We start from the raw sequence: 12,277 nt of genomic DNA on the forward strand, positions 1-12,277 counted from the left end.
CCTACCCTGCATAGCCTTGGGAAATACAGGTTAAGTTTAGCTGGTGTCACAGAGGGCTGGGATCCATACCTGGCTGGGACACCTCTTTGTTGGAATGGTCAGGTCATTACCTCTCCCAGGACGCTAGATGGAAGCCCCCATGGGTTGCAGCAGTGCCTCGGACTCCTGTAAGGGCTTCATGGGAGATGGAGTTGTCTACAGACCTGTTGGGATCTAGAGGTGCCACCAGGGGGTGCTGCAGTTGTTCCTGAGAAGTGGGGCAACTAGCACCTGAAGCACTTCCGTGTGCCTTATATAAGGGACCAACGGACAGTACTCGGTGAGCCAGAGTCGGGAGGAGAGAGACAAAGCTTGCCAAGAAGGAGTGGAGGAGAAAGAGAGAAGAAAAAAGTATTGTGTATTGTGGTGTTGGTGCTTTGGGACTGTGTTGTGCCTGTGGGAAACGGGGAAGACGTTGCCCACAGGTGAAGAAAAAGAAAATAAAAATTTTGTGTTTTATTAGTATGCCTCCTGCGTCTGTCTTTGTCAGGTTGGGTGGTTGTCACACCCCCTAGTGGTATTGTCACCACCACCACCATTGAACCTGTGATGGTTCTATTGTGCTGTCCAGGCTTTTAGATGTTTAACTTCTTGCTAACTCTGTTGATTTTGCCAGTTAAAACTCCCCTTTACCTCTAGGTCTTACCATTCTAGACCTTTGTCCTTCCTCTCTATGCATCTGCGTAGGTTCTTCTGCTTCAGCACATTAGCAGTCCACATCACTCCATGCTTTTCAAAGGAAGACTTCTGAATTTAATCACTTAGCTACACGTTTGATATCCTGGAATTACATGCTCCGCAGAATTTGTGGCTTCGCTGATCAATTTTTTATTACCAAGTATTTGCAATGGTTTGGTTTGCCTATTTGGCTGTGGCAATCCCAAGACGTGGTGTCATCATGGAGTAATGCATTGCCCCAGCAATACTTGACAAGTATTTGTTGGTAATATGTTGTAGCAATGCTACATCCTGGTATCTCAATGAGCCTGTTCTTGAAACATTCAGGTTTGTTCATAATTTTTGTGCCTTACTGCATGGCTTTCCAGTGTGTGAGTCCCTGTCTTGCACCCCAAAACATGAGGCTCAGTACTTTAGCAAAGCTTTACTTTGAAACAGGAACAGAGTGGTTATTTATTGTAGCGGGATTTACCTCTCTCACAGACTCTACACAGACACAGCAATCAGGCAGGGCCGTGGCCAGGTTAGTGGCCAAATAATATTGTTCCCTGTATTTATAATGTTCCTTGCATCACCCAACGGATAAGCTGTCTTCCATAGACGTGGTGATTGCACTTTAGGATGCTGTTCAGCATGTCGTCCCATTGGGGGGAGTCCCAAAAGAGTTCAGAAACCTCACAAGTGAAACACTGAAGATGAAATCCCTGCTCTCCATACCCCTGTATTCATTTTCTAATCTGACCACAATGCTGTATCATTAACTCATTACTCAAATAGCAGCTTAGGTCAAGTAGAAACTAAATCTAATAGATATGCTGTTTCATAATTAATGCATCATTAACTAATATGAAAATGAAATTGGTACATGTAAAGATGCCTTGCTAATGGCATCTATAGAGCCCAAAACATGCTCTCCAACTGAGGTTGGGGATAAAAATGATGGAATGCATTTTCATTACAGCTAAAATGAACAAGGAGCACACCCATGTCTCTGAAAACATGAACTATTTTCATTTAAAAATGTTTCACATAACGGGGAGTGTGACCACTTCAGGGTACCACATTTGAAACCCACTTTGATGCTTTGGCTTGTCCATACCAATCTGTTAGATTGACTGGTTTGCATCATCTGACTAGACTGACTGACTAATACGTTTACAATTAATGGAAAATTTGACTCCATTTTACTTATTTGTTTTTTTTATTGATTCAGAATCTAGAGTATAACATTGACATTCATTGCCAAAGCTTGTGTTCATTTGTACTTTGGCAGTATTGAAACTTTACAGAAATTGTATTGTCTTTATCTGCAAGTTTAAAAAAGCACACACTCAAGTAAACATTTAATTGAATAAAGCAAACAGTTAGAAAAAACATATACAGTAAAAGCCAAATTAAATCCATTGTGATTCAATGGTGTGTAACAGTAAAATGTGAATACTTCTAAAGGGGGCTAAATACTTTTTATAGGCACAATATGTTAAAGATCATTTACACTTGGACACAGAAGTTACTGTATATCTTGAACCTCAAACTTCCAAAGACTTAAATTTCATTCCTTACTCCGTTAACTTTCTGCACGGACTTTGCATGTTCTTCCTGTGCTTGTGTGAATTTTTTTATTTACTACTCCTGTCTACTGCCAGCTCCAAAGTGGCAGCTGACATGTTGGTTGTAGAATTATACCAAGTGGTGTCTGGAATGCCTCCAGCTTCACTGCTGGTGAAAATTATTTAGTTACATTAAACTGTTTCATTCAGGCCTTTAAAGTATTTTTTAATAACAGCAAATTTGATCCTGTACTACTGGGAAGAAAAAAAACACAACTTGCTTATCTAGATTAATAAAAACATCTTTTGAGATCACTGCCCCAGCTCAAATTCCCTCCGCTTAACACACAGAATCTTCTCTCCGTTCTCTTATGTATTATATCTGTGACCATAAAATGTTCAAACTCTTCTCTTTACCTCATATATACTGCACACATACTGCAATAAACTACAGTATCTACACCTTCACTGTTGTGGCTGTCTTCATAATCGCTCCTCTTCTGCCTTGCTTAGTCAGTAAATCCTCTCTCCATCACAACCCATTGCCTCTACTATTACTTTTTGCTTAATTCTTAAAAGGCAACTATTTTGCCTTTCTGCTTTCTCCATGTCAGCAACTTCCGTCTGTTGAGAATCTTTCCTTAGTCGTAGTATCATCATGTGTATAGACTATTGTGAAATTCTTATAGTTACTTCCAACCAACATTTAAAACATGTATCTAATGATGAGTTTACTGAGTGTGCCGCTCCTCATCAGATCTCCTGTCCTCCCCGTGATGGCACTGCGGGGATGTAAACTGAGGAATTTTGGGATTAAATAGCTATCTTGTTAGCTAGCTGAGCTAAACATAGGACCTCCACTCAGCCAGCTTCTGATAAGACCGCTAACTGTGAAGGGGGCTTTTGAGCAAGAATACTCTCAGCCTCACAGTGCATGGCCCTCTGGTTACACTGTGATAAATAAGAGTGTATCAAATGGCCTTTACCTCCAGATGTCTTGCTGTACACTACAGTCTTTGCACTAACAATTACCTCAATGACTGTCATGTTCTTGTGGTATTCTGTTTGGGAATCCAAGGTCCACCACAATACAAATGCTACTAATCATATGAAGAGGTGTCATTGCTTTGGCTGTACTGTGTTTGGAACATGAGCTGATAATATTGAACAAAATAAAAAAAGATACAAAAAAAGACTCGGGGTCCTACCTAGGAAATCCTGTTCAATTGATTCATACATGGGACAGTCACTTAGTGAAAATATAGGAAAGAACATAGTAATAGTCTTGTGTGTTTAAGCCAGGGATCCCCTTTGGCTCAGGTTCAAATGCTCTGTAGGTCTTATAATCAATATGGTGGAGAGTCATGCACATAGTGATAAGCACATTAATCTTTAGTGGGAGGGAACTGAACCTCCCTTGTATCTTCTGTTAAACACCCAAAGTTTTGTAACACTTGTCAGGGGAGTTTACATCTGCATTTTCCAATTTGTAATAATCAGCATTGTGCTGTGTAGTAAGAGCTGCTTACCAACAGCTCAGGAAACCTTGGTTCATTTGCTAGTCTCACCATTGTTTGTTTGGAGTGTGCAAATGTTCCTGTTGTATGGGTTTTCTTCGCATACTCAGGAATCCACTCAAAAAAAACAACATGTAAACACTACAACCTGCAGGGCCAAAGGGCTATGAGGCCAAACATCCTGAGTTCAGAAGTATCAGGAGAGCAAAGTCAAAATCATGATACGTGTATACTCAAGCAATTCAGATTAAAGATAGAAAGAGGAATATGAGTTCTAGTAACAATAAACAGTTGGTGCATTATTACTGGGGCAGTAGAGTTAAAATGACTATTCACAGTATAGTCAGGTAACTTAGATTTAAGATGTCAACAGGAATTTGAAATTCATCACACTGCAGAAATAAGCGGTACAGTCCATTAATACCGGGACGATAAAAGTCAGTATCACTACACGTACTCAAAGTGTTCATATTTAAGATGTAAAGACGAACATGAGGTACACCATCTAGTAGATGCATATAGTGCATTAGTATTGGGGAAAGTAAAGTCAAAATTACTGTATAGTCATATAGTATATACTGTATATAAGTTTCTGTATACTATATATGAAAATATAAACATGAAGTAAATCACAAAGTAGAGATATACACTTCATAATTATTAGGATTGCAAAATCAGATAGCTATGAGGTACAATTGTCTAGAAGAAATATAAAATGTGTGTGTGCATATATATATTGTGGGAAGCAGCCCGGACAAAGACAGGTAGACATGGTTTTATCACCCAACACACGTTTATTTACAACTATTTACAATATTGAAGCACACACAAACCTAGTGCCGCAGCACCAATCAACCCCAAATCCAGGCCTCTTCACAATGCCTTTCTCTGTCTTCTGACCACCTCCGCTCCTCTCCTCCGAGCTCCGTCCTCTTCCACCCGACTCCAGCCATCAAATGGAGGGAGGCGGCCTATTTTATACACACCTGGTTGTGCTCCAGGTGCCTCCTGATGAGCTTCCGCCAGCACTCCCAAGTGTGGCAGAAGTACCGGCTGCGCACCCGGAAGCACTTCTTGCCCCCAGCACTTCCGGGTGTGACGGAAGTGCAGAGGGTCAGGACTCCTCAGGCATTGGGGCGGCCCCTGGCGGTGACCAAGGGCCCCTATAGGGTTGTGCTTCCAAGCTCAGTTCCCATGGTCACCAAAGCCACGGGGGCGGTTGCTCCCTCGTGGTCTGGAGGAGGCATAAGCCCTCCTCTGGTCCTTCTGGGCGTCCCAGCTGGGTACCACCCCCAGCCGCTTGCCACAATACATATATATATATATATACAGTAGGAGGCAGCCGGCTTCTTGCTGGCCGGGAACCTCCCGAATGGAAGGACAAGGGCGTTGCCTCCCCCAAACCATTAGTTGTCAGCCCCCCTGGGTTGCCACAGTTCTAGCTCCACTCAGAGCACTAGAGGTAAAGCATATTGAGAAGATGAATGGATGTGTATCCTGTTTAGCAGGAAAATACTTTGGTTACTCCAAACCCTTTTCATTCAGGCCTTTAAAATATATTTTGATATACAGCAAATTTTAACATCATACTACCTACAGGAAAAAAAAATGTTCCTTTAAATCAGTGGTTCTCAAACTCAATCCAGGATCCCCACTATGACTACAGGTTTTAGTTCCATCTGCAATGAGTGGCATTAACTGATAATAATTAATTTCATTTAATTACCTGGGTCCTCATGCATAATGCCGTGTGTACAAGTCACACTAAAACATGGCGTATGGACAAAAGTCAAAATGTGCGTACGCATAAAAAAATTCAGATGCAGAAAACCGTGCATAAGCCAACTTCCATGCACTTCTGCTACATAAATCCTGGTCTGTGTGAAATGTAACGCTCGTGCATGCCCCCTGCCACCCCTCCTGGACTCCTCCTAGAATTATGCCTCTTTGAATATGCAAATCAATATAAAAATTCCCTTAAGTTCAGCGTTCTGTGGAAAGACAATGGCAAAAGCACGGTGAAAAAAGAAGAATATCAGCGAATGTCAAGTGAAGGCAAGGAAAAACATACTATTTGTTGGTTTAAGCAGTTGTATAAACAACAAAAGAAATTGACCGAAAATTCAAGTTCATACGACGGTGTGTCGTAGCCCACCGTCAGTGTATTTGATAAAGCCACATCAGGGATGTGAATCTAAAAAATAAAGGGAAGCCACCCAGGAACAGTAGCACTGTTTTGATGCTGGGTGCCGCCAGTTTGCAAAACCGAGCCAAAAACTTGTGTATGCTATGGTTTGACCTGGCGTGAGAATGTGCGTGGCTTTACTCCAAGTTTAGTTTGTATACATCGTGATGTGAGCGTGGAAACGAGCATATGCAACATATGCTGGTCTTTTCTTCTCTTCTCTTATTCTACAGTCAGAAAACCTCAGAAGCATGACACTTACATTTATAAGATATTTAGGAATACTGTATTTCTATTTTTTCTATCACTTGAAATGCTTAATTCTCTTTTTTGTTCTCCTATTAATTTGCCCTTTTTGCTTTGCACCCTCCCCCAACATAACCTATCATCTATGAGAGAAGAGCGAAAGCTTTAGATTCATCAAAAATTTTGATCTCCAGTTTTCAATGGATCTTGACGTTTTAGGTTCCCCTGATACTGAAAAACATCAATATCTCGATGATGGGCGTGTGTCTGCCTAGAACTAAAACAGCTGGATGGAAAAATACCAAACTCAAAACTTATGCCCGTTATGATATGACAATGCGCTGATTAGTTTGTGAGCTAAATCATGCAAGAGAAAGAGACACTCTAGAAGAACTCTCAAATACTGCAAATTTGCAATTAATTATGAATTCTTCTCATCAATTGCTATAGTGATTACGTATTTTATGATCAGAAAGATCAGCATCAGATGGGTAAATAATTACTGAAATGTTATAGAATAGTTTGGGTAACTTAGTTGCTAGGGCACAAAGCATATTGATGCTCATGTCCAAAATTTTCTGTGTAGTTTGCTCCCTTCGTTGTATCCTAATAATGACAATTTAAGAAAAGCAGAGCAGACACCCGACATGTATATTGACCTAAAAACACAGAAACTGGCAAATAATGGCTCAGAGAAGTTTCAGAAGTTGGTTGCAACAAAAACCCTACAGCCACAGTGGGTCCTCAGGACCACTTTTGGGAAGCACTGCTCTAGATTAATTCAAATATCTTTTTGGGACCACTGCACTACCTCCAAATTCTCTGTACTTAACACACTGAAGCTTCTGTCCATTCTTTATGTATCAAATCTATGGCTGCAAAATGTTCAGACTCCTTGTTTTCATCTCTTATCTACTGCACATGTACAGCAAGAAACCATCTGCACCTTCATTGTCGTTGCTGCTTTCCCCTTACATCTCGCTTAGTTAGTAAGCTCTTATTTCCATTACAAATCATAGTCCTAGCATAAGTCTTCCATCTTCCATCCTTCATTCACACCATTTCCTCTACTATCACCCTTTAATTAACTGTTACAAGGCTACTTTTTTGCCTTCTTGCTCTCTATTTGCCAGCACCCATTGTCTGCTATTGATAATCTTACATTAGTTGAAATTCAGAGTGTAGTAAAATTCTCATTGACATTTCCAAGCAACATTTAAAACATTGCTAGCTTCCAGATCCATATGTATCTTTTATGCTGGGATTCATACTTGAGGACCTTGGAATTAAATAGCAACCTTATTAGCTAGTTGAACTAAACAGAAAACTTCCACTCAGCCAGCTGCTGACAAGACTGCCATCTTTGAGGGGGTCTCTTGAGCAAACACACGCTCAGTCTCACAGTGCACAGCCCTCTCACTACACCGTGTTAAATAAGAGTTTATCAAATGTTCTTTACCTTAACATGCCTTACTGTACACTATAGTCACCCAGCTTTTGCACTAACATGTACCACTTCTATGACTAATAAAATAATAATACATTTTATTTATATAGTGCCTTTCTGAAGACTTGTCACTGTGTTGACCGTACTGTGTTTGGGCCATGAACACACAGAATATGGACACATGAAATGACGTGAGCCCCAATTCTTTTCTGTACCCACTGTTTAACAAAGCAAAGAGAGACACAAAAAAGATTTGAGGTCCCACCCAGGAATTCCTGTTTAATTGGTGCAAACACATGAAAGGAACTTTAAAAATATAGGAAAGAAAATTATAATAGTCTTGTTGTGTTTTAGTCATGGTTCCCCCCAGCTGAGGTTCAAATGTGTTGTAGGTCATGTATTCAATATGGTGGAGAGTCACATACAAAGTAATAACCATATTAATCTTCTTTTAGAAGGAAACGGAACTTCTCTTGTAGCTTCTGTTAAACACCCAAAGTTTTGTAATACTTACCAGGGGAGTTTACCTCTATGTTTCACAATTTGTAATAATCAGGGATGTGTAGTGTGGTAAGTTCTGCTGACCAACAGTTCCAGTAACTCTCGTTCGTTGCCTTGCTTGGCCATTGTTTCTTTGGAGTGTGCAAATTTTCGTGTTGCACGAGTTTGCCTACTCTGGCTTCTACTCACTGGGAGGACAAGAAGAACATGTATTCACACTAGCCCACTAGTGCTAAAACGTTAGGTGTGCCTTTCCATAAAGCTGATTAAGCTACTCAAGTTAGTCAATAAAAACACATTTGAAGGCAATAGCATCTTGGAGGAAGACATGGAATAAAGCAGAATTATTGTCAAAGTAACTGAACCAACAGAATGAGTAAAGTCTTAGTGATTGAAAAACATCAGGGGCCTCGTATAAACGGTGCGTACGCACAGAAATGTTGCGTACGAACCTTTCCATGCTCAAATCGCGATGTATAAAACCTAAACTTGGCGTAAAGCCACGCACATTTCCACGGTAACTCATTCCTTGACGTACGCAATTTATCCACCCGGTTTTGCAGACTGGCGGCACCCAGTGTCAAAGCAGTGCTACTGTTCCTGTGTGATCACTCTTTCTTTCTTAAATCCACATTCCTGGCGCGGCTTTATAAATACACTGAAATTAACTGCATATTGTTTATTAGTGTAATGCATCTGATTGTAATTAACCTGTAGCAATATAATGGTCCAGGGAATAGCCATAGTATTCCAAATACCATAACTGCTTTAGCGTTGTAACTCTCACTGCATGTTCTTTCAGCTGATCCCGTTAAGGGCTGCCACAGCAGATCATCTTTTCCCACATTACTCTCACTGCACCACTCGGAGTATTTATATTACTGTATCTGAGTGGGAAATCACAGCAGCAGCTGATTGGAAAGAGAATTATCGGTACACAGCATGAAGCAGATGCTGCCTGAGCCACAGCAAACGCTTTAGTCCCTGTACGGACTTCGCGGTTTAGAAACAGTTTCATCCCAAGAACTCTAAACACACTAAATCAGTCCATCAAGTGCTCCTTGTAGAAATATTTGGACTTATAAGTACAATTACCCCACTGTAAACTTGCACTACAGTTATAATATTGCACAACCTGCGCCACTTTATAAAGCGCGTATTTACATGTGAAGACGGTATTCATTTCTAAGACGAAATGCAGCAAAACATGTTGATTATATTATACAGATAAAACTTTAACTTCATTTAAATAATCTGTATTGTTAATAATTAAACATGTGAGGACACGGTGCCGCAGCGCTAGCTAGTTCAGTAATTGTTCCTGCCTTGCGCTGTATTATTGCTGGTGCTGACGCGACACTGGAAAGATAGACGGATATAATAATTAAACACGTACTACTAAGATATTTCAATGTTCCTTAAAAGTTTTGAAGAATCGAAGTTCTAAGCTTACAGATGGCTTCACGTCTATTACATAGCTTATTGTGTGGCGATTGAGTTTTTGGAGAAAGAAAAGTAAGGACAGGAATTGGAGGTTAGTACGTTTGAAAGAGACAGTACTGCTGTGATAAAATTATTTAACTGAAGGTTGCGCATGGCGCAGCAAGCCTCTTGCGTGAGACATGAACAAGCACTGCGCCACCGTGTTCCCATGTTTAATAACATGCTTTCATTCCTATCATCATGAAAAAGATATCACGTATACATCTCAGTATTTTAATTATTCAGAGAGCTGTAATATCAAGAATGTAATGGAGTATGTGTCCCGTCGGAGAAAGAGAAAGCCCGTTTAAAAAGCAGGTAGTGATTCATACACATAGAGCACATAGAAGATCAAATACAGAACAAAGCATTTAACATGCCACTTCAGTTACAATAGGATTTGAGAAACTAGTAAATTAAACGATTTTAAGATGAAGTTTAAGATGTTCTACTTTAATGGCAAAATAAACTACGTGATTAAAGTGGAAATTTCGAGATTAAAGTTGACATTTCGTGCTTTTTTCCCCACTGTGTGCCTTTTTTTTGTCTGTACCCTAATAAGCTTTCATATGACACTCAGACGGTGGGCTACGACTCGCTTTTTCACGGCGACTTTGATATGTGATTTCTTTTTTATTTCAGGCACTGTGCGACTTTGTGAAGTTGAGCCTTCGAGTTTCTCCGACACACTGTCACTCGATCAGCTTCTTTTTGTTGATTATACCACTGTTTAAACCAACAAATAGTACGTTTTTCATTTGCCTCCACTTGGTATTCGCTGAAATTCTTATATTTTCTCCCGTGCTTTTCCCATTGTCTTTTCACAGAAGGCTATTTATATTGATTTGCATATTCAAAGAGGCGTAATTCTGGGAGGAGTTGGGGCGGGACAGAAGACGCGTGCACGTGCGTTACTTTTCACGCAAATCGGGATTTATGTAGCAGAAGAACGTGAAAGTATGCGTGCGCACAGATTCCTGCATCTGGATTTTTCTGTGCGTACACACAATCCCGCTTTTGTGCTTACGCCATGTTATAGTGTGAGTTCTACGCACGGCGTTATACATGAGGCCCCAGATCATTAATTGATTTGCTGTCCAAAAGCTGGATGCAAATATTACTGTGCCAACATATTTTATAGTAACTGCACAATGACATCACATGTCACATGGCCAGCAAAAGGTGTCATTTATATAGGCAACTAGCTCTGTTTCCTGGCTTCACCTGGGAAATTTCATAATTCAATGGCAGTCAGCTATAGTGCCATCGGTTAATCAGATGTATCAAAAGTACTATGTAACTATCAAAGTTAATTTCTGTATACAATATTTGTAGTTTGTTTTTTTCCCCTATGGGCAATTATGGGCAGTGTGTTGTAGTGCTTATGGCTTTGGACATAGGACTTCAAGCCGTGAGGTTGTTGTTTCAAATCTTGCTACTAACACTGTGTAAGTCAATTTGCCTGCCTGTGCTCCAATTGGAAAAATAAAAGAAATGTAACCAATTGCATCTCAGCCATAATAGGTTTCCTTGGTGTCAACCTAATAACACATAATAATATTTTAAGGCCACTGGAGCCTCTTACTCTTGAACATGCTATAAAGTGGATATAAAAAGTCTACACACCCCTGCCAAAATTGCAGATTTTGTGTAATACAAAAATGAAACTAAGATAAATCCTGTCAGAACTTATTCCACCTTAATTGCAAAATTGCAAATTATAAAAAGTAGGTGAAAACAAATCAGACACTGTTTAGTGAAAATAGGGGAAAAAATCATACAAAAATCTGGTTGCATTAGTGTGCACAACGTTTAATAATCAAGGCTGTTGCTGCGTTCAGAATCAACCAGTCACAATACCAATAGTACCGATATCAATACCGATAGGAATTAGTATACACCTGACATCAATTAAAGTGGCTCTGAACTTACACAAAATCTGCGACTATGGCAGGGGTATGTAGACTTTTTATTTTCACTTTATACAATTGTCTGTCAGATTATATTCAACAGGATGTAGGATTATCTTTTCTTCAGTTACACAAACACAACTGAGGTGTAAAGTTGGAAAAGTGTGAATTCCACAAAATAAAAGGAATCTTTCTAGGGTGTGAAAATTCTCATTTTGGTTTAAACATCGATCAAACTAAAATTAAAGCAGTTCTGAACAGAAAACCATCTGCCTTCTTCCAGCAAGCTCTGTGCCTAGTTTCTCTCTGTGGATTTATAAAATTTACTACAATCATTTCACCCATGACTGAAGAAATTGGAATGGTCTAATGAAGCACACAAATCCTGTCAGCACTTAAAAACTTTTTTTTACTTTAGCACCTATTCTGATACCCAGATAATAGCTGGATTAGATGTGGATACATCAGATGAAGGGGTAGGTGCTGTCCTGTGTCAAAAATTTTCTAAAAATTTTACCTTTTTACCTTTTTTCTCTAAAAAGACTTTCCTCTAATGAAGGAAATTATAGTGTTGGAAACTGAAAATGATTGACTATCAAGCTGGCCAAAGAAGAGTGGGTGCACTAGCTTGATGAGAATTAAATACCATTTCCTATTTAAACTCACCGTAAGATATTTTACTTATCACTAAAAGCCCTGCCAATGGGAAATTTCTTCTACAA

The 12,277-nt window shown here is 39.7% G+C and overlaps 1 protein-coding gene across 1 annotated transcript in view; it reads left to right on the forward strand.

Annotated features, from left to right (window-relative positions):
- LOC114668132 (IgGFc-binding protein-like) overlaps positions 1 to 12,277 on the forward strand; it is a 139,863-nt gene that overhangs the window by 48,535 nt on the left and 79,051 nt on the right. Inside the window, exon 20 of the mRNA XM_028823762.2 lies at positions 11,974 to 12,031. Coding sequence (XP_028679595.2) covers positions 11,974 to 12,031 — 58 coding nt within the window. The remainder of the gene's footprint in view (positions 1 to 11,973; positions 12,032 to 12,277) is intronic.

Source organism: Erpetoichthys calabaricus, chromosome 17 (assembly GCF_900747795.2).
Source record: "Erpetoichthys calabaricus chromosome 17, fErpCal1.3, whole genome shotgun sequence".
Classification (NCBI taxonomy): domain Eukaryota; kingdom Metazoa; phylum Chordata; class Cladistia; order Polypteriformes; family Polypteridae; genus Erpetoichthys; species Erpetoichthys calabaricus.